General features: G+C 32.5%; 1 protein-coding gene across 3 annotated transcripts; it reads right to left on the reverse strand.

Annotated features, from left to right (window-relative positions):
• Positions 1–42: 42 nt before the first annotated feature.
• LOC125062379 lies at positions 43–27,347 on the reverse strand. 3 transcript variants are annotated; one of them, XM_047668252.1, is made up of 8 exons: positions 27,168–27,347; positions 17,418–17,593; positions 15,764–15,904; positions 13,509–15,496; positions 4,429–13,419; positions 3,961–4,077; positions 3,465–3,816; positions 43–3,390 (listed from the first exon to the last, which is right to left on the reverse strand). In XM_047668252.1, exons 4-8 carry the CDS (start codon positions 15,475–15,477, stop codon positions 1,572–1,574), a joined length of 13,248 nt encoding a protein of 4,415 aa, XP_047524208.1. In that variant the 5' UTR covers positions 15,478–15,496; positions 15,764–15,904; positions 17,418–17,593; positions 27,168–27,347; the 3' UTR covers positions 43–1,571. The 3 variants fall into 3 exon arrangements, with proteins under 3 accessions (XP_047524208.1, XP_047524206.1, XP_047524205.1); XM_047668250.1 differs by having other exon boundaries at positions 3,465–3,828; XM_047668249.1 differs by having other exon boundaries at positions 3,465–4,077.
• Positions 27,348–27,918: the final 571 nt, after the last annotated feature.

Consider the following 27,918-nt stretch of genomic DNA (forward strand, 5'->3'; position numbering starts at 1 on the left):
TAAATACAATGTTAAAATGGGAATTGAGAAAAAAATAACACATTATCTAGATACCACATATATTTAGAAAGTATGTAATCATTAATTATCCATCTTAGAAATAACATTGAATTATAATCATGACATGAAAATCTGACAGAGAAATACAACAATGGATAGAGACAATTATAGATGGGACACCCAGCCTTACAGAGATAAATTAGGTCTTCAGCTATTACATACTAATTTTACAGAATCAATAAAATAACATTTATTATAATATATATTTTGTGTACGTGTTATAAGTTTTACGTATTCACTGCAACATTGAGACATTTAAGTTATAATCGAGTTGAATAAGAGGATTACTTTCTATGTGCTTATTGTATCGTTTATTTCATGAGACAGACTATTCTCATGCATGCTTAAATCAAAATCACAAGTGATCTAACACAAAATGTAATATAATGCTACATTACAATCAGTACATTTACGATATCAGCTAATTATTCTGCATATTATCAGCTTCTTCAAGACTGTGTGTTTATTATATAGACTGTTGCTCGTGGTATCAAGCCAGAAAAAGCGTCTCCAATTAATCACTATTATTATGTAACGCAAATTTTCAACACACTCGATAAAGAAAAAATAAGTCTTATTTTGTTGATAGTTGAATCATATACAATTAAATCATAAAAAAAGAACGAGGCTGATAGTGGGGTTTTACCTTTTTACACTGGACTAGAAATTACAAAACTTGAGATTTCGCTTGTAAAGTATTAAAATTATTATACGTTTATAAATAATTAACAAATTGATCAACTTAATATATCCAGACACCATCGTATCAGCCCCTTCCCACACATAAGGGGATTTTCAACCGACCCCCGGATGACGTATTATTAGCAACGAATTTCTGGACTGGACATTTCCAACAAAAATCCAATTTTACCTACTGATAGTACAATCGATCATGCGGTAATCAGATTCCGGGGTCTGTGTAGACAATCCCTTAAAATTAAACTCTCTCTCAAGCTTAATTATTTAATGTATATTTATATATATATATTTAATCATTTATCGCAATTAAGGAACAAAACATATTTTTTAAAACATAAAATTATATGATCTTAATTTATATAATCAACACTCCATTAAGTTAGATAAAAAAATTGCATATTGAAAGTAAGATATAGAAATTATAATTATTGTATATAAAATTTACAATCTTTTTAGTTAGTTCATAAAATATAGAATTTTTCCTAAATTTACTCGAAATTAGAATTTGACATTTAACATAAGCTCATGTCCAAAAGCCTTTTATAATCCTTATATGTCGTTTAAAAAAGAAATTAAATTATTAGAAATAGAAAGAGGACCCTCAGCTTAAACAAATGTCAACCAGAATTTAACTATTACTCAATAACAAATATTAAATCTATAAACCATATACAGTATGTACAAAAATCAATCAAATACAGTTTAGTTTTAAAATGTTTCTGGTCAGATGTCATTAAATATGACATAGAGAACTAGAATATAATATGTACAGTATATTTACAATTACAACAATTAGTTCTATAAAATAAAAGTTACTCAACCAAGTTTCTTTTATGGTCATTATTTCGCTTACCTTTAGCGTGGGCCAACATAGTGACAAGTTTCTTATGGCTGTCTCCGACGATCCAGCCGTGTTGCTGAACGTGTTCGGGCTCCTGTTCATCCGACCAGTAGTAGGGTGAAGGGCGAGTGCGTGCCTTTGTGCTCGAGGAACACACCGCACTTGGTCTCGTTGTTGGCACTACTCTCGAAATACTTTCCGAGGAATTTCGGTTGCTTCGATTGCTGCAATGCGCTTCACGTTTCGCCGATACGTGTCGGTTGCCGCTCTTACGAATCCCATGCGCATGGCTGTCTTTTTTTCTAGTTTTCTTCTTACGACTCGTTCCAGCACCAACAGAATCGGCACTATTAGGCCTTGGCGGGATTCCATCAGGCTCAGATTCTGAACTCCAAGTCTCAGCCAAAACATTTTGTTTTCCCACAGTGCACTTACGACGGGCCCTTTGTCGAGCCACTCCCGTGTCATCATAAGTATTAATAGGTTCGTCGGTATAGTCCAAACTGTTATTTTCTATGTCTGTGTCAGTAGATTTAATTCTGATTTTTTTTTCTTTCGATTTATGTCTATTATCATCTGTAAGACTGTCATTATCATCAGGCGATGATTCGTCAACGCCAAAAGGCGAGTCGACGTCGTCATTATTCGGAGAGATCGTGTTAACTCGCTTGGTTTCGTATTTGAACGACTTATCATCATAGTTTTCATACAACGCTTCTTTCTTTTTACGTGACGTATGTTTAAAGCTTAATTTATTTTTATCTTTAGATGTTGAAGGACTGCAGCTTGCTAGATATTCATCTTCTTTATCAGTGGAAAACTCTTTTTCTTGTGAAGACGAGTTTTGGGATCCTCTTCTTTTACGTTGTGAAGTTAGACTTGTAAAAGATTCTGGAGTAGGACTTCTTTCTATTTCTCTTGACCGTTCCGAATCAGAATCATCGGGACCATCATCTTCATGGCATTTAACAGACTTACTACAGCGTTTGGAGATTTCACTACTATGAGAAAACGAAGGTTCCAAATTGTATGAATCTTTTTTAGGGGATGATGTTATTGGTGAATTAGGTTCTTCTAGTAAACTGTCAAATAGTTGGTCCAAATTTGCTTTTGGCTTTATAGGTTCTTTTGTTTTCGCAATTTTTTTCTCAGCTCTAACGGCATTGTGCTTAAATATTTTTCCCATAACTGCACTTTTCTCAGTTGTGTCTTTTCTTTTCGGTGTAGATAATGATTTTTTTAATTCAGATGAATTTTTGGTGTTTCCTAATTCACAAGACATTAAACTATTCTCAGTCTCAGCATCGCTGCCAATGTAGTCATCTGACATATAAACAAAATCATCACCATCAGATACACTTTCACTAGAGACTTCCGGGTCAATATCAATAGGCTGCGACTTTGAAGTACTGGGTTTGACGTCTTTTATAGTCTTAAAACGCTCCATTAAAGTAGAAGGTCTGAATTCAAACGGTTCAGCCTCTTCACTGTCCATAAATTCGTATACGTCAACTTTTTTCTGAGTATCTTTACTTTTATGATCGCTATCATTTTTAATATTTTCTGAATGTTTTCTTTCTTTTTTTCGTTTGTTATTTCGTTTCTTTTTTTTTGCAGGTGTTGATAAAGGAGGAAGAATTGACGCCATATTGATATCAGATGTTAAAATTGATACTTTTACACCTTCAAAACCTTTTAAAGCGCCTTTAGTGGGAACCGCTCCATGGGTGCTATTCTTTTTGAGACTCTTCTTCCTTTTTTTCTTTTCGACTTTCTTGCGGCTTTTAGAACTGCAAAATATGAAAAAATATAAGTTTAAGTGGTACCAGAAATATATATACAAAAAAGGAAAGAAAAATACAACCTTGTGCTAGTTTCCACATACTTGGTCTGCTTAGCTGCCTGAGATCTACATTTCCTTTTAATTTTATCAAATTTATCCTCAAACATGTCAATGTCTTCAATAACATCGGGATACATTTTTTCTTTTACCTCATATGCTTTCTTACTTTTTATTTCTTCCGATTGTTTGATGATATTGACATCTTTAGGATGTTCAATACTATTCACTTGTTTAGTATCAACTCCTTCCTCAGGCGTACATGTAGTTATTGGTTTAGCTTTAAAATTACTTGCGCTTGCTGCTGCCTCTTTTAAACCAGTAATCAAATCATTTTCTAAGTTTCGAACCTCTTCACTTTCCATAATATCTTGAGCTGTAATAGAATCTACATCACCATCATCACATTTTTCTTCTAAAATATCATTAACACGTTTTTCTAATAAATTTAAACAATCAGCCGAAGTCTGTACACAGGTATAACATTTTATTTTAGAATCTGATGACTCTTTAGCCCTACCTGATCCATCATCATTATGACTTGCATTTAGAAGCTCACAACAATCTAGAAAAAGAGCCTCGTCTCTACTGAGACCGCGATGTGCAAGTTGTTGCTGTCTGACCGTCCTCGTAACATCTGCAATAATATCCTCTAATGTTGGTAATGCAATATTTTCAAGAGATTTACTATATTTTTTTCTTCTAGAAATTTTATCTTGCAAAACATTTAAACGATCTAACTGTTGCTTGTATATAACTAAATAATTAATGTCTTCATTTGTAGGTACGTTCTTAACTTTCAATTCTAAATCAGATAGACCAGACACATGCTCAAGTGACAATAGGTGGCGCAAAAAATTATCTGGCCTACTAAATTTTTTCCTACATGCTTCACAATAGGAAGTTTCAATTTTAGTAGAAATTTTCTTTTTCCTACCACGTTTTGAAATTGTTTTATTAGATGTATTAAAATATTTTTTGAAATTACCTTCATCTTCCGCCGTTTTCCTATTTTCAGAGTGCACATTTTTCTTGTTAGATTTATCCTCGGGTTCACGAAATGAGTTTATAAGATTATATGTTTCTGATATTTTCTTTGTAGCTAGCAAATTTGATTTTCGAGGCTTTCTTTCGGAAAAGAATCCAAAACTTTCCATAAACTGCTCTGATCTTATTCTCTCTTCGTTATCGTCATCGCCGTTATCTGGATCAGGTTTTTCTGAAGTTACAGAAAGTGTTTTTTTCTTTCTTTTAAGCAATGCTTTATGTGGCTCTTCATGCTTTTCTGATTTCTTTTTGCCCTTTTCCTCAATATATTTAGTCAACGGTTCATCGCTTTTAGAAGATTCATCAGAATCACAAGGAACTTCCTTAGCTGTTTGAAGGTTTACCGAGTCTTGCTTTTCATGCTTATTTAGGTCATTACTTTCGGAATGTGAAATGTTACTTGATGGAGTACTCGAATCTACTGTTTTAACTACAGTGTCTCTATCAATAGAACTTTTGCTTGTTTTCTTTGGAATGGCAGAGTTACTTAATGATTCCCTGTTTGAAAAGGGATCTGCGTCTGTATCCGTATCTAATAAATTAATATCATAAGGATCATATGTTTCTGAGGTAGATTTAACCAAAAGAGATTTTGATCGACATCGTCGCATTACAGGTTTTTTGCCATGTTTTAAGGATACAGTTGTTGAAATATTTTTACCATATTCTGATTGTCTTACAATTTCATCAGAATTATTGCCATCAATCTCTTCGCTATTAATATTTGATTTTCCTTCAAAAGATTGACGAAGCTCGTTTTTGCTTTGAGTTGTATTCGATTTTGTATTTTCAACTACTTTTATAGGTACATCTACATCACTAGAACTACATACCTGGCGAGGCCCTAAGTTATCGCAATCTGAATTCTCATTGTAGACAACTTTACATTCATCAAGAATAGTGAGCGATGTAATGTCTTTATTACTTGTCTCTTTTGTGCTAATGGTTCGCAAGCTGGGATTATCTGTTCTTTTTATATCGACATCGCTAACATTACATGTCTGGCGAAGACCTAAATTGTCGCAAACTGAATTTTCATTGTACCCAACCTTACATGCATCAAGAATAGTGGATGATGTTTTGTCTATACTACTCACCTCTTTGGTGTTTTTAGTTGGCAAGCTAGGATTATCTGTTACTTTTATAGGTACATCTACATCGCTAGCACTAGAAATCTGGCGAAGACCTATCTCATCGCAATGTGAATTTTCATTGTACTCAACTTTATTATTAGCCTCTTGTGTGGTTTCATTTCGTAAGCTGGGATTATCAACATTCGATTTTTTCTTCTTCTCTTTGTTTATTCTAGAATTGTGTTTTTTATCTTTTTTTTCACGTTTGTAAATCAATTCAACCAGAAAATCAAACTCTAAAGTAGATGCGGTACTACTTCCAATGTCGTTTTCTTTTGATAGCTCTTCAGTGTTAGCTTCCTTAGTTTCCTGTTTTTCTAAACTAACAGAAACTGTTTTCTTGTTCTTATGTGTTTCAGCTGATGTTTCACAAGGCTTTTGATTATTGTTTTCTGGATTACTTTGTGTTTTTTTCCTTTTCTTTTTCTCAGCAGATTTTTTCAATGGTTCATCGCTCTTTGAAGATTCATCAGAATCACTCAAGAAAGTTTGAGCTTCAGATATTTGTTGGGTCGCTGCACCTTGCTTTTCTGGCTCCTGGGAATTTTCTGCTGTAGATTTGTATAAAATACTTGTTGATGGAGCGTTAGACTCAGTTAGGTCATCGTCGTCATTATTATTAGAAGATTTAATTAATTTACTTCGATTAGAGAGCCTTTTTAAAAACGGATCTTCATCAGTTACCTTATGTAATAAATTAAAATCATATGGATCATCCTTTTCACACGTCGACTCTGTTAGAACGGACTTCAGGCGACATCGTTGCACTGCAGAATTTGTGTTATTTTCAATGATCTTAATATTGTTTTCAGAATAAGCATCGACATCAATATTCGATTTTAAGATTTTAGTATCACCCGACAAAACAAGTTCACTACTATTAGAGCTGTTAGATTTTCGTTTTTCGATTAGTTTCGGCTCATTTTCTACCAAAGCTAAATTTACATCTTTAGCACGACACACCTGATGAAGGCTAGCGTCATCGCAATCAGAATCCTCGCCGTACTTAACATTACTCGAGTAAGGTGTTTCAAGGTTTCTACTAGCTTCTTTCTCGTTTTCGTAAGTCAGTTCATTAACAAGAGGTTTTGATATATTTTGCTTCCCTTTTTTCTGAAGGGATTTGTGCCCATTATCAGTTTTTTCACGATTGTGTGTCATTTTTACGAGACAATCCAAATCTATATTAGATAAAGTATTTATTTCTTCTAGTTTTTCTTTATCGAGTTGATCCTTATTAGCGCTTTTAAATTCAGTGGTTTTAGCATCATGTTTGTCTACACATACAGAAACCCATTTATTATCCGTTCCAATTTTATTTTGTTCTGGATGTTTCATTTGTGATTTCTTCTCCTTTTCTTCAATATACTTCGTTAATGGTTCATCACTCTTTGAAGATTCATCAGAATCACTGTAAAGGAATTTAGATTCAGATACCTCTCCAGCGGCTACATCGTCCAGTTTTTTCTGGGTACTATCATCCATACAACTAAATGAAGTACTAAGCGATGGAGTATTATTCCACTCAGTTGCTTTTACCTGTTCATCATAGCTCACAATCTTTCGATGACAATTACTCTTTTCTGAATCATCCTCATCAAAAGATTCCCTTATTAAAACGGCATGTGTCTCTGCTGCTTTATCCATAATGTAATCATAATTATCTGTGTCAGACACCGATTTCTCCAAAACAGTGTTTGTGGTATTTTCATTGCTTGTTATAGCATATTTGGTACTGCTATAACAATTGTGGATATTTATATTGTCGTCATTCATTGAAGATTTTAACTTTTTTGCTATAGCTGATGAAGAAATTGGTTGATTGTTATTAGAACTAATCGACTTGCGTTTACCGGTAATTTTGGGACGTCTTTCACTTAGTGAATCTACTTCTTTGTCAGGCATTTGATAAGGATCTACTTCAACATTTCCGTGATCGTGAACTTCTCCGGCATCCATAATAGACGATGTTTTAAATATAGTACGCGCTTGATTTGTGTTTTCATTTTGCAAGCTCTGATTATCGACAAGAGGCTTCAATTTGTTTTGCTTCTCTTTTTCCTGAATAACATGCTTTCCTTTATCATCTTTTTCACGCTTATATAATAATTCAACGATATAATCAAACTCTATACTAGACGAGCCACTGCTTTCTTTATGTTTTTCTTTATCCAACTTTTCGGCATCGACTTGACTTTCAGTGTTTTTAGTACCATGTGCTTCTAAAGTAACAGAAAGTGTTTTCATGTGTGTTTTAGATGATGTTTCACAAGGTTCATTATAACTCTTTTCTTGGTTTTTGCGAGAGTTTTTCTTTTTAATTTCGGGAGGCATTTTCAATGGTTCATCTCTTTTTGAAGATTCATCAGGATAACTTAAAAGGGCTTTAGTTTCAATGATCTGCCAGGTTGTTGATTCTTCCACCTGTTCTTGTTTTTCCTTACAACAACCTTCTATGTCAGTATATAAAATACTAGTCGTTGTAGAATTAATAATTTCAACGTCATCATTATTAGATGTTTTGCTTACGATCTTTTGATTAGATGACTTATATTCCGACTTTTCTTTATAGTTAGGTTTTGACTCGGAAACATTTTCATATGGATAATACATTTCAGACGTTGATTGAGATACGACAGATTTTGAACGACATCGTCGCACTGCAGATATAATATCAGCATTATCATTGGTGTTAACATTTTTAGTATTGTTGTCACAATTACGGCCAATAACATTGTCTTCTTCATCAATGATTGTTTTTAACTTCTTTTCCTTGGCTGACAAAACAAGTTCATTGCTAATAGAACTGCTAGATTTACGTTTTCCTGCTATCTTCTCATTTTTTATAGGTAAGTCAATACGTTTAACACTAGACAACGCAAGAATGTCTGATTTGTCGCATTCTGAATTATTCACTCGGTACTGAATTTTACATACTTCATCTTTATCAGGGACTAAAACTGTAGATTCAGCTTTGTTACTCGCCTCTTTTAAGGTTTTGTTTAGTGAGATCGGGTTTGCAAGAGCCATTTCGTTTAATTTCGTTAGATTTTTTCTTTTGTGAGTCGACTTTTTCCGTTTATGTGATTTTTCCTTCACGGGAAAGCTAAAATCTACTTCACGTGGACGAAGAGGCATATTTTCGACATGTTTATCCAAGTGCAAGTCATCAGAATCAGGGACTTTTGCAACCGTGTTTCCTTCATCTTGGAGCATTTTAGAGAAAATTAACTGTTTTTTAGTATATGGGCCCCGCTGCTCCCCGACATCACCAATATTATGAAAATTACAACTATCACCATTATTATCAAAGAATAGTGATTTTCCCCGTCTACTGCGACGAAGAGGAGTAACCAATCTCTCTTTTTCCAAACGGATTTCACTTTCAGCTATTCTTTTGTAAGGATTTTCTTTTTTCTCTATTTTTGAATCAAATGTTGATGGCCCTAACAAACAGGCTGATTGTGTGTGAAGTGATATCATATTTTTCTTTGAATTTACTTCAAATTCATTAGCAATAGTGTTATTATTTGATGATAATCTATGCGGATCCTGATCACTTAAACTTGTTTGAACGGCTTCAGAATATTTTTCATTTAAAGGAACATTAGATTCGTTGTTACTAGGCAGCGTCTTATCAACGTTTATTGGAGAGCACTTAAAGATTTTTAAGGGACTAAAATCTTTTTCTGATTTAGATCTCCCCTCCACAGGTTTTGCAGATATTTTAAATGATGTTTCCTTGTGTTTACTAGTGATGGCGATATCTAAGCCTTTTCCCTCGTAATTGTTTTTATCTGTTTTATCAAAGATTGCACAAGCTCTATATTCTTTTAAGTCAGGCGTAATATCCAGAGCATCGATAACTTCTTTCGAGTAATTAGTGATAGATTTGTTCTTATTTGTGCTATTGACATTATTTGAACAAGTTTCAAGTATACCTAATTTTCTTTGTTTTTGTTTTACTATGACAGCTAAAGAAACGTCGTCTTCCGAGTCATCTTCGTCTAAGCTTTCCAGTATTTTTTCTACTTCTTGAGAATTAACCCGGCGTTCCAAACTGTCGTTCTGCAATGGTGACTCAGGATCTGATATGTTAACGCTGTCTTTACCAACTGATTCAGAATTAAATGTTGCCATATCGGTTTGTATACTTTGCAAGGGAACATTACTTAAGACATTGGTAGTCGTTTTTTCTTTTCGTGGTTCATTATGTCCATCAAGAAGTTCTGATCGATTTAACGTCAAAGGTGTATCAATTTGTTCACTTAAAATAGCATCAACAACAGAAACGGCGTGTACGTTTGTAGCTTTAGTCACATTTGTTTCAAATTTCTGCACTACTGGGCTAATATCATTGTTGCCACTATCTGAGCTGTGGCTATCGATATATTTTTTTTCTGGAATAATCTTTTTTAGTTCTGTTTCTAAAATAATCGATTTAGCTCTCTCTGATGGTGCTTTAATCCTAACGGCACGTAAGCTTGCTGTTTTTTCGTTATTAGTTTTAAATCCGAATGCTTTTACTACCGGGCTTTCAGTTTTGTTTTCTTTTTCCGGAGAAATAGAACAAGAAATTGTGTCTACATTATCATCAGTTAAATCGATAATACCACATATACTTAGATCAATGGAGCGCCTCTTATTGTCATTTAGGCAACTTTTATTTGTATCTTCTATACTACCATGAAATTGGCCGTATTCACCTTCAGACTTCTTAGTCTCTCCTTGTGGTTGATAATAAGGATGTGGAACTTGATACCTATCAACAATAGAATGTTGACTCTTAGACATTCCGGAATAGGAATGTTGGGGAATTTCTGTATTATCAGTTTCATTGCAAGGCTGAGAGTGTCGATGGCTTGATGACAGTTTTTGATCGTTAAAAGCATCGTGTCTGATAGGCGCAACGGATGTTGACACTGATACGTATTGAGGAAGAACGTTGAGTAACTGATTGCGGTGATCAACTGGCATGTTTCCTAAGATGTCTACAAGTTCTTTCGGTAACAAAGCTATTTTCTTGGCAGTTTCCGGATCGTTGTCAATAGGACAGGAATTTCTTTCATTCAGTTCATAGTTTCTTTTTGTCAGGTTTTCCTGAGATCGTTTTGATTTAGAAGGTTGAAGTGACAAATCTGATGCATTCTGTTTATCAGCTTGCTTTACAGATTTCGCAAGTTCAGTTGCATTAATATAGTTAGGTGTAATGCTTACGGATGGTCGAAGTATTGTTTTTAAATTTGACGTATTATTTGGCTTCAGAGACATATTAAGAATGTCAAGTGTTTTAGACACATGAGGTTCTTGCGAAGCTATATGAGTTGTTTTATGCAATGAATCACAATTTGATACTTTTATCAGAGGATTACAAAGATTCATCGGTGATTTATCAAGTAAAGTCGACGACCCGGACATAGTAGAAACATCTACTAAATTGTATTGAACTTTTCGGGATTGATTAAACTCACTTGCAGGGTATCTTTCATCTTCAATGTGCACTTCAGATGGAATTGTCATCTGTCTTGATTGTATTTTATATGAATTTCCATTTGTATTATATTGTAACGGTATTGGGTGGGAAGTTGTATTTTTTCCAGTGGTGATAATATGTTTATTTATATGTTGGCCGTAGTCAAAATCTGCTGAATTTGTATTATCATAATCACAAATGTCAAGCGATGAAGTTGTATTATTTGCATCTTGTCCTATTACTTGTTTTGAGGATAATACTTCTAAACATGTCCGAGACAAATCTGTTGGAAATTCATTTGGAGATAAATTCAATCCGATAATATCGTTTTGGGAGAAAGTGAAGTTAGAAGTTGGACGCATAACACTTAGATCTTTACGTGTCATTGTAATAAAATGACCAGTTTTTCCTTTTCCCTTAACAGATAAATCAGTAGGCATGAATTCCGTGTGTCTTACTGATAGATCTGTAGCTGTCATATCGTTGTAACTTATATCTTCTGAATAATTGAAAGAAGCAGTAGATGTAGAAGGAATCGCAGGCTTTACTCGTAAATCAACTACGACTTCGTCATTAGATAGTTCGTTAATATCATCTTTTTGAAAGACTTTATTTGACAAATCTAAAGTTTCATATACATGAGCGGAACTGTTATATGAAACATCTTGTTTTGAGCTATGGGCGATCACTTCATTTACATACAATTTGCCCGATAAATCTAACGGTGCCGTTGATATCGATTCAGCATCAACAATACAATGCGCAGGTGGTATTTCTTCAGCGATATACAATTTATTTTTATTTATTGATTCATTTATTTTTACATGTCCATTATTTGCTTCCATGTGACTTGATTCCATAACTTGCATCACCGATCTAACCAGTGACGAACTTTCCTTATTTGTTACCGTTAAAATATTTTCACTTTCCTTAGCCGTAACATTTATATGTTTTATTGTTTGACGATTAGGAGTCACACTTCGTCTAACAAAATTATCAATTTTTTGTGTATTTTGAACACTTTCTGAAGCATTAGCATTTATTTCAGATTCATTGTATTTTGGCGGTCTTCCAGTTTTCTTAAAAACAGGCAAATAATTAGTACGTTCACAGTTTCTAAGCTGAGAGGTTCCTGGAATACCAACCGATGCAGGATTTTCATGATGTTTATTTTCCATATTAATACTCAAACTAACTTTGTGTGTTGTGACTGATTCTGGTTTCTGTTTTGTGCTTTCTATACGGGATGCTGACTTAACATTCTTTTCCGTAATGTTTCCTTTGTTTAATATATTTCTAGAGCGCGGAGTTATCACGGCTTCAGGTGCTTGATTATCATCTGGACATTGAACAGTTATATCGTTGCGATTGGTTATAACCCTTTTCGTCGGAGGATTTGGTGTTTCGTCGATTTCACACTGTATAGATACCTCGGGAGACTTACTAGGTTCAACCAATTTATTTTTTAACATAGCAATACAATCATTAAGTCCTTTTCGCTGTTTATTTAATTTGTTTTTATGGTTATTTAGCGTATCTAAATCTTCACCTTTTTCTTTAGTTTCTAAAGGTGGTTTATCAACTTTATCAGTAACTGCTTTATCTTCAAAGAAAACTGGTTGCCCAGAAGGATCATGTTGCGTTACATTATTGCATTCTTGTTGCACTAAAAACAAATGATGAAATTGGACGGCTTTATCATGGGTGTCAGAATCAGCCGTTAAGCGGGCAATCGAGTGTTTTAATGGAATATTTTGGGGAGGTGGTGCTCCCTGATCACGAAAATTTCCATTATTATCATTTCGCTCAGGGTTTTGATTCTCTCTATTATTAGATCCATCGTTGTTGGATCCATTTGCTTGTTCTCGAGTGTTGTAAGGTCCAGAATTGACATTTATTCTGTTGGGTTGATTCTGGAGGGATAATACTTGTGTCTTAGAATCAGCTGAAGATGCAATACTATCTGAAGATAATGATAGTTGATTACTAACAGCTTCTATTCTAGAATCATATCTTATATTGCCATCATTTCTATGAGTTTTCTTTGTTTTCGTACTTATAATCAGCGTGCTACGACGGGCTAATTTATTTTTCATAATTTTACTTTCTTTCAAATTATTAGGTTCACCGTCACCTTGGAATGTAGTGTTAGTACTACTATCAGTGTTGAATCTCCTGTTTTTATTGTCTTCTGTATGCCGTTTACTAAAAGTAAGTTGATCTAACTGTGGATTAATTTTCTTTTTAGGTCTCAAATTTGAACCTGTTGGAGTTACTCGGTGGCGTTTTGCTGGTAAATCGGCTATCATTTTTCTGATGGTTTCGGCTGGAATAGAAAACATATTATTAATTAAATTATTATTTATTATATTATTTAAAAATATGAAATGAAATAAATATTGCATTGGCACTTACCGTCTCCAACTTCGGATCGAATTTTTGGTCTTGGTCTTCCATTTTGTCGATGTATGTCTTTACGAATTTTTTTCCGCATTCGGCTATCTTGAATACGTGTACGCCTTTTTCGTACTCCAAAATGGCGATATCGACATTTTCTTCTCACTGTTGGCATATCTCCGGCACAATCTAACATGTGCTGATGTAGATCTTCAATTGTAATGGATTTATTGCATTTAGTGCATTCTCGAAATCCCCTTGGAGGTCGGGTTCTATTTTGCACAGGGCTTGGTGGTACATACAAATGTCTAAGGATATCAGCATTCAGCAACAATTCTCCCGGTATCTCGTAATGTTGAACTTGGGCATTAGGATGTTCAGTTAAAATGTGTGTTGAAAGAGTTCGAGGATCTCTTGTTTGTGCGCCACAGGCACAACATACATAACAACGAGGTCTCACCCATTCTCCACTCAAAACTGCCGGTTGTATTTCATATTTACTAGTAGATGGTGTAAGACCTAATGATGTTGGAAAATCGAGGTTATTAGGAACTTTGACAAGTGCCGTACAATTGCGAGAAACCTGTGCCGTGGATGGTGGTAATTGTCTACTTTCGAGTATTTCTTTTAATTCATTACTTATAATTTTTTTCTTTTCAGTTTTTTTCTCAAAAGGTGTAGTTTTAAACTTTTCTTCAAATTTATGTCTCATACATAGTTGAGTCCAAATATCTAGACTTGAAACCAACGTTACTATACAGTTATTTACATGTGAATCCCGCTTTATTTGGTCAGCATTAAAAGAGCTCCTGTCGTTTTCCAAGTTGTCCCACTTCCATTTGTGTTTTGGTGCTATTGCTCGTGGCATGTACACATCAAATATATTTCGTGAGTACTGTTCACACGATAATAAAATTGGAAACCCCTCGACTGTATTAATAGGGACACTATTTTTAGCTTTTCTTGTTTTAATCGTATGATTTGGATCTGGATTAAAATTGAAGGAACCGTCAAGAAACTTAGATAAATTTTCTTGTACATTACTCGCGACTTTAGAATAAAAGTTGGTATCGAAGCATCTTTCAAACTTCTGGGTTGCATCGTCAATGACTTTAAACCAGTCCTTACGAGTAGATTCTCCTGTTCTAGGAGACCTATGTACCACTCCCAATCTTGATAAAATTTGATCGGTATCAGTATTGTGAAATGAAAAATTTTGCGGTATACGCTTTTTCCATTGTAAATCATCAAGTAGTATAACCGCATTTTTGTCAATAATGTTATTAGCCTGATTAATCGATGGCAAAATTAAGTTGGTCGTAATGTTATCTTCAATATCAGCAGCGTCGGTCACATGAGTAGGCTTAAGTTCACACGATATAACAATGCTTTTATAGCCATGCCTTTCTTCGTCCCGTATTACAACTTGTCGATCAAGCTTACGAGATTTTTTGCTAGCTCTGTTTGATTTTTGAGGTAATTTACTTTTATAATGTACTTTTTGCCGTTCACAGACATTTAGTTTATGTTCAGCCAATTCTGATGTTGATAGAAACCTTGTGTGGCAATCAAGACAGGCAAAGTATTGATTTGGATGACTATCAATCATATGCTTGAAAATATTGTTGGGTTCAGGATCAGAGTGATTACAGTAAAGGCAATTTATAACACCTTTATCACCTTGTTTCGAAGTCAAAAAATGAATACGTCGAGTATGTTTAGACGCTGTTTGCTTAGAAACAAAATTTTTATCGCAGTAGGGGCAAAGATATTCTAAGACAGAGGAAAAGTCAGACTTTTTAGAGAGATCATCAGATTTAGTAAGCGGATTCTTGGATTGGGTAGAAACACGCTTGGGTTTTTCATGCGAAAGTTTGGATTCTAATCTTCGTGTCGTCTTGGTTGTTTGTGGACTGGACACGTAAGACTTCCTAGGCCTCAATCTTCCATTTATTCCAGACGATAAGTCATCGTCACCCGTGCTCATTGTGTATTCTTGTTCCTTCCTAAAATATAACACGACAAACCATAAAGAACCGTAGCTTAACCCTTAGTCCATTGAAATGTTACATTTGCTGAACATTTGTTAGAGGACGCAATTTTATTTATGGAACATGTAGGGGGGGTCAATACAAGCTTAAACCCAAGTATGTGGGGTAGGCGCCCTTGTCCCCGGGCCGCCATCTTGGAAAATGTTCAGTTTGGCCCTCAAATTGTAACATTTCAATGGACTACCTGTAAAAAACTAAATTTTCGCTAATAAGATAACTTACGATGTTAAAATGTCTTTAGTATCCGGGCCAAAGACATCAATATAATCATCCGTCGTAACATATGGATCTGGAGCAATGATGTGTGGATCCAGCCCTACATCATGCTTACTTTGAGCCTTCGTCAATATATCATCCGGGTATCTGAACCAAAACAAATAGCCGTTTGAAAATATTGATATTTACCATAAACTTTTTTGGAACATAACCCTAAAAATAAATATAAAATCTGGCGATTATTTATTTTACCAAAAGAAATAGTAAAAATATATACACAGACAATCGCTTTCGAAAAATATCCTAAAATTCTTATACTACCCGTTTGTTTCAAACAAACATTCCATGCAAGCTTGCTAGCAAGAGCCTCAAATCTCAAACACAATATAAAATTCCTATATGCAGAATAGTTATTTAGTAGAGTTCATACGTAAAATTAAAATTCGCCTGTATTGCATTAGCACTTAATTAAGAATTTATTTTTATTTACCTAATAGGAAAAGAGGCTTCTTTTGATTAAACAGACTAATTTGTAGAAAGTAGATATGTAAGCTATTCACAATATTTAAATATATACATATAATATAGATAGTCATATGTTCATGTGTTTTATTAATGTAAGTGAACAGTCATAAAAAGCTTTTTTCCCGGGAATTCAAATCTAGAAAAAAACTAGGTTCGCCACCGTTACGCACCCTAATACTTAGCGAAATCCCACAAGTCCTACTCAGTCCCTCATTGTGATCAGCATTGTGTTAAAATTAAGAAAAGGTTAAATAAGTGCATTGTGTCCTAAGACTTCTTCTTCAAAACAATTATTTTGTATACTAAAATTGGTAAATTAAAATAAGGAAGTGTTACATCATGCCAAAAACAAACGTAGTTAATTCGCGAATGCTCTTACATTTATTACATTTAATAATACAAAGGCAAAAGTATTAAAATTCTTAATAAAAAATATTGACTAAGTCAATATTTTTAATATTGGTATAACTTTTCATAATGGTGAAATCCACCAATCCTCTGTTGCCACGAGGCTCCAGAACTACATCCGGACCTGGGATCGCCAACTTGTTTATTTTAATTAGCGCCGAAAAATGTGATTTAATTTAATAAACTGACTGATTGAATAAGCTGTGTTACTACACAAAGTGTGTGTTAGGATAGAGGAATAAGTTGATATATAAGTTCCATAATTTTAAACTTAAAAATAAACATTGCAATCGCACTACTAAAAGAGATTTTCTCCTTTTAAATAAATTGTTTAGTTTCAATTTTTTTACTGAAAATAAGTTACCGTCTTTAATTCATGCAAAAGTTTTCTACCTTGACAACAAATTGAACAAACTTCTGCATCTATATTATTACTATCAAATTTAATGCATTTTATTAAAAATTAATATGAATTAATGTACAAAATGTAATTCAGACGATTGTGAAGATTTAACTCAATGAATGAACTTTAAAAAGGAATTATTTATATATTACAGATAAATGATAATGTTGTAATGGGCTCCAGTAGTAATAAGTTTACATTAAGCGGCGGTCGCAATAGCTTCTTTGTTAGATACAGTCGCAGTTGTCGGCTAATTATTCAACACTATATATTATTACAATTTCATTACGTCTATAAAATATTAATAAATTGCATTAAACTTACGTATGAAATTGTGGGGCGGCGCGAAGCGCCCGCCCCCGGTTGTGCACAGGCCCACACGTGGCGCCTTCTCCTCGCTTGGTCGAATATTCAAAAAAGTTTTTCTTAGTATTTCACAGCGGCGACCTGTAAGGACAGCCAGCGCGCGACAGCTCTAGGCTCTCAGGAAAGGAAAATACCTGAAAATTTAACATTATTTAGATTCCTGGATGGAGTTAGAAATTCTTGAGTACAAAAACAGAACCTTCGTGTTTATAATAATCTAAACGGTATCTATTCGGACAACCGTTGTATTTTTTTCGTTTTAAGCAAAAATTACATTTTTACTTTCATTCCCCTGTGCATTTCATGGGGATACCGGGGCTGGTTGTTGTAGGGTAAGTAGTTACAGAGGCATTTGTGACAAAACGCAGAATACTAGTGTCATTAAAAGTAAAAAAATGTGTGCGTGTACTAGGTGTACACACGTAAGAAGTGAAACTTCTTTATGACCTTATTTTTCGAAAAATGATCTACTATATGTAACTTTACAGAAATTGGTTAAATAAAGTTAAATTAGATAAAGTTTAACAAAAGGCTTTTATTATCATAGACATGAATACAAATACAATTATGTATTTCATTTTAACTTATTACTGTACTACTATGTAGTACTAAGATTATTACAGAATTTCATTAATTGTAATAGAATTATTAGTATTACTATCATTTTTATCATTATTATATATTTTTGTTACTAATTGCTTCGAATCTCTTCGGATCAACCATGGTAGGGACAAGAAAAAGATGGCGCGTAACCGAAAAATGTGACAAATGTGTGTAAATTTTTTTCCAACGCCGATAAAGAAGTTTGACTTCAAAAAGCAACATGGCGCGTAACTTGCTACAAAATTTCTCCCATACGTCGATAAAGAAATTTCACTTCAAAAGATGGCGCGTAACGGAAAAATGTGACGCGTAACGAAAAAATGTTACACTAAATTTTTTTTCAACCCCGATAAAGAAGTTTCACTTCAAAAATAACGCAGCTATTATCAGATCATATGGTGTGATAGCCAGTGGCGCCCCAGTTTTAATAAAAACTGCAGGTGGAGTCGCTGACAAAACCTGACTACAGAATCAACCGTTGAGAAGTGCAACAAGTGTCAACAGTAAACAACTAAACATATCAAAGGAATGTGTTGAACACATGAATATTTGGACATGTGAAAGCTCTGTTCAAAGTGCGACCGCGCGAGCTCACAATCGACCAAAAACAATAACGAATTGATGTTTCTAGTAGTGTTTGAAGCTTTCAATCGTAATAATTTATTCCACCGTATCATCCAGATTTGGCCCCCAGCTACTTTTACCTGTTCTCAAACCTCAAGAGAATGCTCACTGGACAGAAATTTTGCGCCGACGAAGAGGTAATGGCCGAAACTGAAGCCTATTTTGAGGCTAAAGTCAAATCGTACTATAATAATGGTATCCAAACATTGTATAACCCCTATAATCGTTATATCGCTGACGAATACATATTCCAAAATCTAATCAAATTCTATAAAAAAAAAAATTTATGTTGGCCTAGGAACAGCTCCCCGTTATTCTCCCATCGTTTTTCTATAAGATTAATTTAATTTGATATCTCAAAATAATAAGTTTTCGTAGGATGAAGATATATAAAAAAACAGGCATATATCAGAATTTCTAATGTGTTATATCTCGTTTAATATTCAATTAAAGAGGCAGGAATTGACTGGCTGACGGCTTTTATGAAACGCAACCTATCGTTATATTCGTTCAACAGAAGCTACAAACTTGAGCAGAACCAAATCATTTAATAAATCGAATTCTATTGGCGTCGAGGAAATAAGTGGCTAGATGATTTCACCTAATAAAAAGCTTTTTATTATGTTTGTTTTAGTTTGTCGCATTTTGCCCCAGTTAGTGTAACAGCCTGCCCCTGGTGAGGGATTGAAAAGACATCAATTTTTTCTAGGAACAATATTTTATGTACTAATTGTTCAGTACGCACAAAATGTTTCATTCAAATAATATATGCTATTATTAATAGCTACACAATCAAACATATGGATTCATAACTAGGTAACATAAGTAAACCAATAAAAATAAATTAACATGTTATAAAAAAAATGTCACAACCAGCCCCGGTGTTACAATATTTGAAATATTCATTTTACGGCCAGATTTACGAAAAATATTCTTACTTTGTATACTTTGCGAGGCTATTTTTCTTGGCTTAGTTAGGATTTTTTAAACTGGATTTTATAATTACTGCACAATTAATTACTTAATAAATACAGTTGATGAACGCAGTAATACACATTCTAAATACACATAAAACAAATTATAAGTAAGACATTGATACAGACACACATATATTGTAGGTACTTCTACCATGCATGATCCATAAATCAATACTTACTTTGTTTGCAAAAACATAATTGAAAAATTCGAAAGTTCTCCGTCGCGATTCAGAATTGTGATCGGTTTCTAGTTATTTTGAATATATTGTACGCGTAGTTATTTACTATGTTACGATGTCAAATTCAAATTTATGTCAATATGTGAAATAAATTAAAAAGTTATATATAATTATATTATATAATATAACTACATTAAAATATATAATTATATTAAGTAAGTAAATACACAAAGAAGATACAACGATATGCTTAAAAATAAATGTTAGGTCCTCTAAGTATATTGAAAACCGAAAATGCCTTTTTCTATTACCCTTAAAAAATGCAGAAACTAACTATTTAAATCGCGGTACCCGTAGAAATTAAAAACTTAAAAGCCCACAGTTCTTAAGTTCTTTCGCCTCGTTAAATAGAATTCCAAATTGACAGCATTTACTTGGAAAATTAGAGGTATTTTTTCAATAAAACAAGAGTTTAAACAGATTAGAAGAATACAGAATAACATATCCACAGGTGTAAGACATAAGTCTACTTACCTGATCCGAGAAGTACCTGCACATGAATAAGTCGTATATATCTTCTAAGAACACACATAAGATAGATTGTTTGGAATAAAAATATTTTTTGTCTTATAAATTAAATTTATGTTTTATAAATCTAAAATTAATTTATTAATTCCCGGTACTTTATATAAAAACACTATCCCGAAAATTACTCTTTTATTTTTAGATTTGATTTATCGTGTAACAAGGCCTTATACGCGGTGCGGAGGTGTATTTTCCTCATTAACGATTGAGGGTCAAAAATATAAATCACTAGTTGCAATGGAAGAGAACCGTAGATCAATATCAAATTCAAAGATGATAAACAAAAACATTTACATGAAACCACTTAACGGCTACGTCACAAAAATTACTCACTTGTTGCAACTAATAAAGTTACCGTTGCATTCGATGAATAGATTTCAACTGAAGGATGACGTTTTACCTCACCGCCCAGGCGTCCTGCGCTTTGGCGTCAGTGGGCGGGCAGCCCCGGATTACCGGGAAATATTTCACCGCTATTGCACGGTGCACATACACAACCTACCGGCTAATATTTATATGTTGCGAACGAATTTTTAGATTAAAAAATAAACAATTTTATGCAATGTTTATTGTAATTTATTTAACGTTAGGTTAAAAGGAAAGTTCAGTTTTTTGCAGGTGTGTCTAGTAATAGATAAAACAAAAAAAAAACTTTCTAACTAAGCGAGAACGACTCTACTAACCGTAACTAAGTAACGAAGACGTAAGTAATATCTACCAGAAAGTACACGGCAAAACATATCTTTTCAAAATAGCTGCTCCATTCTAACCGTGTCCATTCAAAAAAATACCCTATAATTAGAAAAGGTGAGACGGATACTATTATTTACTAAATTGTTCAATATTTTCATATAAATAGCCTGTAAACTATACAATTTCAATGAAAGTCCAATAAGTTAGTTCGAAATTAAAGGAGATTGAGAAAACTCTTGCTTTACACCTCGCCGTACATCCGGCATCCGTTGACCACAAAGGTTTTACTGTGGTTGAATTTACTTTTGTGCCGGATCTAAATTTTTTTGAGAACGAAGTTACGGGCAACAAATTCTTTCAGTTAAAGCGTAATGGAGTCTCGTATCGAATATATATTGTAAAAGTAACAAACCTATGGTTATTATTATTTACAAACATGTATTAACTCAACATAAACTAGTCGAAATAATCATAACCTTTTGATTCGCATACACAATCACTATAAGCCTACAAAAACAAGCAAACAATCGCTTGCGATTTTATACTTTTTTTTAGTTTTACGTAATTTTTGGTTAAAATGGATAATTTGGCAAACCATTTACCAAAACTTAACATTTTTTTTATTTATTTTACATAAAATCACTATCACGTCACCTTCAGGCCTTTAAAATTCGCCTAAAGAAAGCCACCACTGCAATGTTAGAAGAACATTTACGCTGACAGTGGTGGCTGATTGCAAAATCATTACACAAATTACAATAGAAAAAGATATCAAAAATTTGCTTATAAAAGCAATTTTTCAATCACAATTCTTATGTAAAATCGCGGTCGGTTGCTTATTCAACATAATTATTTTATAGAGAGATTTAATTTGTTTATAATAAACTCAACTGATTTAATAATATATATATATACATAATATAGATCTAATATCTTATTATAAGACCACTTAAGTATAAAAGATATATATATATATTTTAAATTGATTTTTAAACAGACGATCTATATAAATTTTGCTGTTGCTAGGTGAAAAGGGCGCGCGGCCCGCGGGCGGGCGATGCAGAGGGGGTGGGCGCATTACCTCTGAATTAGAGAATAATGTCACATCCCACGTCCAGAAAGCTATGAGAGAATTATTATTTTTGAAATTTAGAACGCTTGTTGAATGTATATTGATGTATTTCGAATTTTTCCTACATAATTTTAGAATATCTGTAGGAAACTGTCAAACCCCATATCCTTCGAAAACAAAAGCCGGTGGCTGAAACGTGGCAATTCAGCTTTATGTATGCATAATGATTTTTGTTTTTACTTCAATAAAACGGAAAAAACAATTTAAATGACAATCACTCCAATGGTGAGCGCGGGACCTCGTATTACATTTCTGATGTCGAAGGACAACAATATTCTGTGTTAACATTTTTATCCACTTAATCACGCATTAGGACCAGGTAGATTCGTATCCAAGATGCATGCCTTTTTTTACAATAACTACATACATACTAATTTTGATCTCATTTAATCTTCTTAATATATATAAATTACGTGTCACGTTGTTTGTCCGCGATGGACTCCTAAACTACCGAACCGATATCAATCAAATTTGCACACCGTGTGTAGTTTGATCCAACTTAAAAGATAGGATAAGGATAGCTTACATCTCAATTTATACCCGCAATGTAAATTAATTGCAAATTATTTGTTTATTATTTGACACAATTCTAACATATGGCGCTGTGTTGAAAGTACCAACGTTTCACATAAGCTACAATTTAATGGCATAGCCACCAAAAAAGCATGGTGATCCCCATGACTGTTGTTTTCCTGCCATTTCCTTTGAATAGTTAAATACTATGTAATATAACAAAAAACTTAGCCACAGCAACGCTTGGCCGAGTCTGCTAGTATGAATATAAAAGTAAGAAACATTTTCACTTATACTTGATGAAAGCCTTTATCGCAAAAATAAAATAAGCGTGATTCCTGTTTCATTACTAAGAATTAAAAAAAAAACAGTAATAAATCATGGATTTATATGTAAACAGTTTTAACGTGGTATTCAATGTTTGAAGGATTCAAATGATTCCAAAACAAAACAAAACTATAGTTGTAATATTCACTTATTTAAAAAAAATATATATAATAAAGGTAAATAAAATAACGACAATTTATAGTGTGATTTAAATTTATCTTCTAATATTATAAAGAGGAATTATTATGGAAATATATTATAAGCATTGAATAGATTCCAAACTAACCGCACCGATTTAAAAACTGCTTTTACCGATACAACCCTACGGCGAACATTTACAGAAAATGACGTAGATAATGGAACCCAAATTGGAAAAAAAAACCAAGAAAATCCATATAACGCGTGCACTGAGAAAACTAATTGTCTAGTCGACAAGTTGAAAATGGAACAAAATAGAGATACTGCTCTTAAAATTATGTGCGATAGCTCATTGGATCCGGAATGACGTCTAGAAAAATGTGCTAAAAGCGTGTATTAGTACATAAAAAATTGCAAAAGTTATAGACAATTAAAGATGAAAAAAAAATGGCATTTAGTTTTTTGCCAATATTTAATAAACTATTAATATTTAAGAAATTTCAAATAAAAATTCTGAAAGAGGAGGAAATTTCCAATAAAAAAGAAAATCTGTAAATTCTAAATTTGTAAATTTTGTTAAAATAAGAACATGACAAAAATACATGTATTCCTAATGAATCCTATGACTTCCTAAATAAAAAAATAATAAATAAGAACCTAATTAACAAAATAAATTCTCAATCAATTACATGCTGGCTTTGGTACAACGAGAACAAAGAAAATGATATTCCTTAGTTAGTTTAAAAAAAAGAATATCTAGTGGACAATTAAAGATATCATGAATATTACTTTTAACATCTTATCTAATCTTATCTTAATATATATATATAAATTACGTGTCACGTTGTTTGTCCGCTATGGACTCCTAAACTACTGAACCGATTTCAATCAAATTTGCACACCGTATGCAGTTTGATCTAACTTAAAAGATAGGATAGCTTACATCTCAATTTATACCCGCAATATTATTTTATTGCAAATTATTTGTTAATTATTTTATAGTCACAATTCTAACAGATGGCGCTGTGTTGAAAGTACGTTTCACGTAAGCTACAATTTAATGGCATTACCACCAAAAAAGCATGGTGGTACCCATGACTGGTGTTCTCCTACCGTTTCCTTTGAATAGTTTACTACTATGTAATATAACAAAAACCTTAGCCACAGCAACGCTTGGCCGAGTCTACTAGTATAATATAATATTTTATGAAATAGTCTTTAAGAGTTAGATTTCTTCTACATATTTAGTGTTCATATATTTATAATACACATACAGTGTAAACTCCATGTAATATCTGTCTATTAAATGTCAAACTCTCTAAAATATCGAAATTATGTGACTTTAGATGGTTTGCTTTATTTCATTATACTTAAATAACAACCGCAATATGTCAATACTCATCATAAAGCTAGTAATATCAGTAACTTGTTTACTACTATGTAATATAGCAAAAACCTTAGCCAGAGCAACGCTTGGCCGGTCTGCTAGTAACATATAAAATGCAAAACAAAGGACCTCAGTCTACAAATTTAGTTAAGAATTTTTTCCTTTTTAAAAATAAAAAATTAATTATGTCTCATTAACCCTAAATAAGCTTTTACTATTAAATATTATTTTTAGACTTGTGTCATTTTATTTAATAGGTATGTATGTTTAAGTGTAAATAAATAAATAAAAACCAATATATATATTAAAAACTAAATACCAATGAAATACGAAATGAACTTAAAGCTTCTCATATTTGCAATATAAGAATAATGGAAGATGATGAAACTCATATTCTTATTATTATTCATTATTTGAAAATCTTTTCTAAACAAAACTTAATTTTAATTATCTTAAATAATAAAATGCAAGTAAATATATATTTAAATTTCCTTTTTGATATGGTAATACATTGATTCTCACTTTCTCATAGTTCTCACTCTCACTCTATTCAAACAAATATTACGACCATGCTATAAATAAAAACCTGTTGTAAGGTATAATTTATATTTATAAAATAATATTGGGTATTAGTAGTATTATTACTATGATTATTAAGTAAAGTAACTTATTGACAAGATTTTTTAATACCCTTGATATGATTTGATATAATTTACATAGAGATGAACCTGGAAGTAAGCAGTTAAAATTACCCCCACTAACTTTTATAATTTACTAACCAACAGCTAACAATGCCTAAATATTGCACCCAGCCAAATGAAATCCAAATGAAATTTTAATTGTAAAAACCAAAAGGAATGTCTAGTGTACCTATGTGATATAGCAGCTCATACATACAGGCAGTTAATAATTTTAAATTAATCTTGAACAATAACAATTTTTTTTTAAATAAATAGGTTCCTCTGATGAATTCTGTAAAATAATAATAATATAGATATGAATCAAAATAGATTTGGATTCTAATTGCAAGTATTCATAATATCTTACAGGAATGTGCTTCAAGAATTTAAGTAAAAAATATACTATGCCAAATTTAAAAAAAAAAATAGTAAAATATAAATAAACTTTAGGTAAGGGTTTAACCTCAGTGCCAGAAGAATGTATATCACATTATTGTTAATACATTTAAGCTTGAACTAACCTAACTCAGTTTTTGTAGTGTTTTTTTTTATAATTATTTACTAGTGTGTGCAGCACAAGCATCATATGTGCATAGCATATGTGTTTGGAGATATATTATATAGAAACATCATACATAAACATGTGTTTTTCTGATGAGACGGACAGCTTTTTGTGCTTTTCAACTCAAAACAATTATTACATCAATAGAAGTAAAACATTATTAGTTACAGGTTGGTCCTGGTAAATGCATAGGAAAAACAAACAAATTAACAAACTATTCCGTGGCATTGCTTCGCATAATTGTAGCATATTGAATTTTGAGAAAATATTTATGTATTTATTTAAAATGTATATTATATAGTAATAAAATCAAACAAGATAAATGATTATTGTAGGAATTTGTTTATCTTGCAGCTTTCATTAAAATAAGTTTTTAAAGAAAATGATTACGTTAACTAAATTTAGTATGTTTAAGTGTTATCTTTACCAGTCATACTCAATTTATGAATATGTGAAATAATATAATATTTATGTATGGCTAATATAACCCAGGTACGTAGTTAGGGCTTATATGGCCCGAGAGGCCAAAATGTAAATCTATTTTTGGATCATCTAAGTACATACTAAAGCTTCAGAGCTGAAACATCTTTTTTGTCTGCATTTCAAAACCCCTAACCTCATCTTCTTATGAAATGGATGGTGATTGACACCTTATAAATTTATTTTTCTAAAATGTGATAAAGTAAATTATTTAAAAAAATTGTACATAAATATCACCTATAACATGTTTCTGAGTGTTTTAGTCTTATTTCATATAAGACTGACACTAATTAAAAAAAATGCTTTATAACATAAAACAACATGTTGAGAATATAGTTAAGTTAATTACAATAAGTTTATCATAGGTGATAAGAAGATGTTTGATTCTAGGGAATTAAGGTACCATGTTCCAATGCATCAAAAAATTTACGAAATACATTTCGTTTTATGTCTAAATTTCAACTGTATTATCCGATAAAGCAATGAAAAAGCTCAAATGTGTTATAAAATTGCGCTAATATTACTTATTTTTTACTTTTCCATCAAAAAGACCTTAAGATGAAAGCTATAGCTACTCATTTTATGTAGTTGGTACCATGCACGTAGCAGTAAAATATGGAGGATGCATATATACGAAATACTCATAAAACTTCTCAAACAAGAAAAAGAATGAAACGATGTTTATCACAAAGCTGCCGAATGTTTAAAACTACGGTTTATTCATATTTAAAGTAAATAAATCACGTTTCACAAAGAAATACTAAAATTATAAGTAAAATAGAACCGCCCTAGGCCGAAGTGGATGTAGGAATTTATTGTATGACTTACCTCGACCGAGAATGACATATTCCACTCAATAAAATAAAATGTAAAGAACAAATATTTAAATTAAAAAGAAGTGTTCACAAAAAAAGATGCAATTTATTTAAGATTCACAGTTTTTTCCACAAAACAATAACACTGTACGCGCAATAGGTACTAACGCACCACCACTGTGAAGTTGTTGACATCGAAATCAATACAGCCAACATAAAATAGACAGTTTGCATTTCGCAATTTCACCTATTTTTCTTTACATTTGAAATTACTAGGTTAAATTCTGAAAAACGTGTTTATATTTTGCCTTTAATTAAACGCATTTAAAGTTTATTATTGATCCGACACCGACTTCCTACTATTTCTAAAATAACAGCCATTTTACGCATGTCCCGTTAGTATTGATTTTTTATTCCGAATTCGGTACTTTTTGAATTACAACATTAAAATATACTTATATCGTTTGATATCCGATCGAGGCATAGCAAAAATTTAAATGTCGAACCTGTCCGCCAATATTTGTAACTTTATCGTCATTGAATATTAGATTATATTTATATCATAAGATTGAATACTGATGGACATTGGACATTGGCTTTTATGAAGGATGATGTTTTAACATTTGTTAAATTAAAACTTTTAAGTTCGATGGCGAATGTATAAATATATTTATTAAACTATAGCATAAAGTAATCCACCATATTTTGTTATAAAATATGTTATATAGTAAGTACTTAATAAAAATTCCGATCATTGAAATATG

Source organism: Pieris napi, chromosome Z (assembly GCF_905475465.1).
Source record: "Pieris napi chromosome Z, ilPieNapi1.2, whole genome shotgun sequence".
NCBI classification, from domain to species: Eukaryota; Metazoa; Arthropoda; class Insecta; order Lepidoptera; family Pieridae; genus Pieris; species Pieris napi.

Bases quoted from the DNA above. Each gene is read 5' to 3' on its own strand.
- LOC125062379 (XM_047668249.1), bottom strand. From the start codon at position 15,477: ATGAGCACGGGTGACGATGACTTATCGTCTGGAATAAATGGAAGATTG. The intron at 13,420-13,508 runs GTAAGTGCCAAT...TTTCTATTCCAG, and splicing joins TCGATCCGAAGTTGGAGACG to CCGAAACCATCAGAAAAATG. The intron at 4,078-4,428 runs GTAATTTCAAAA...ATATTATTGCAG, and splicing joins GAAAACGGCGGAAGATGAAG to ATGTTACGAGGACGGTCAGA.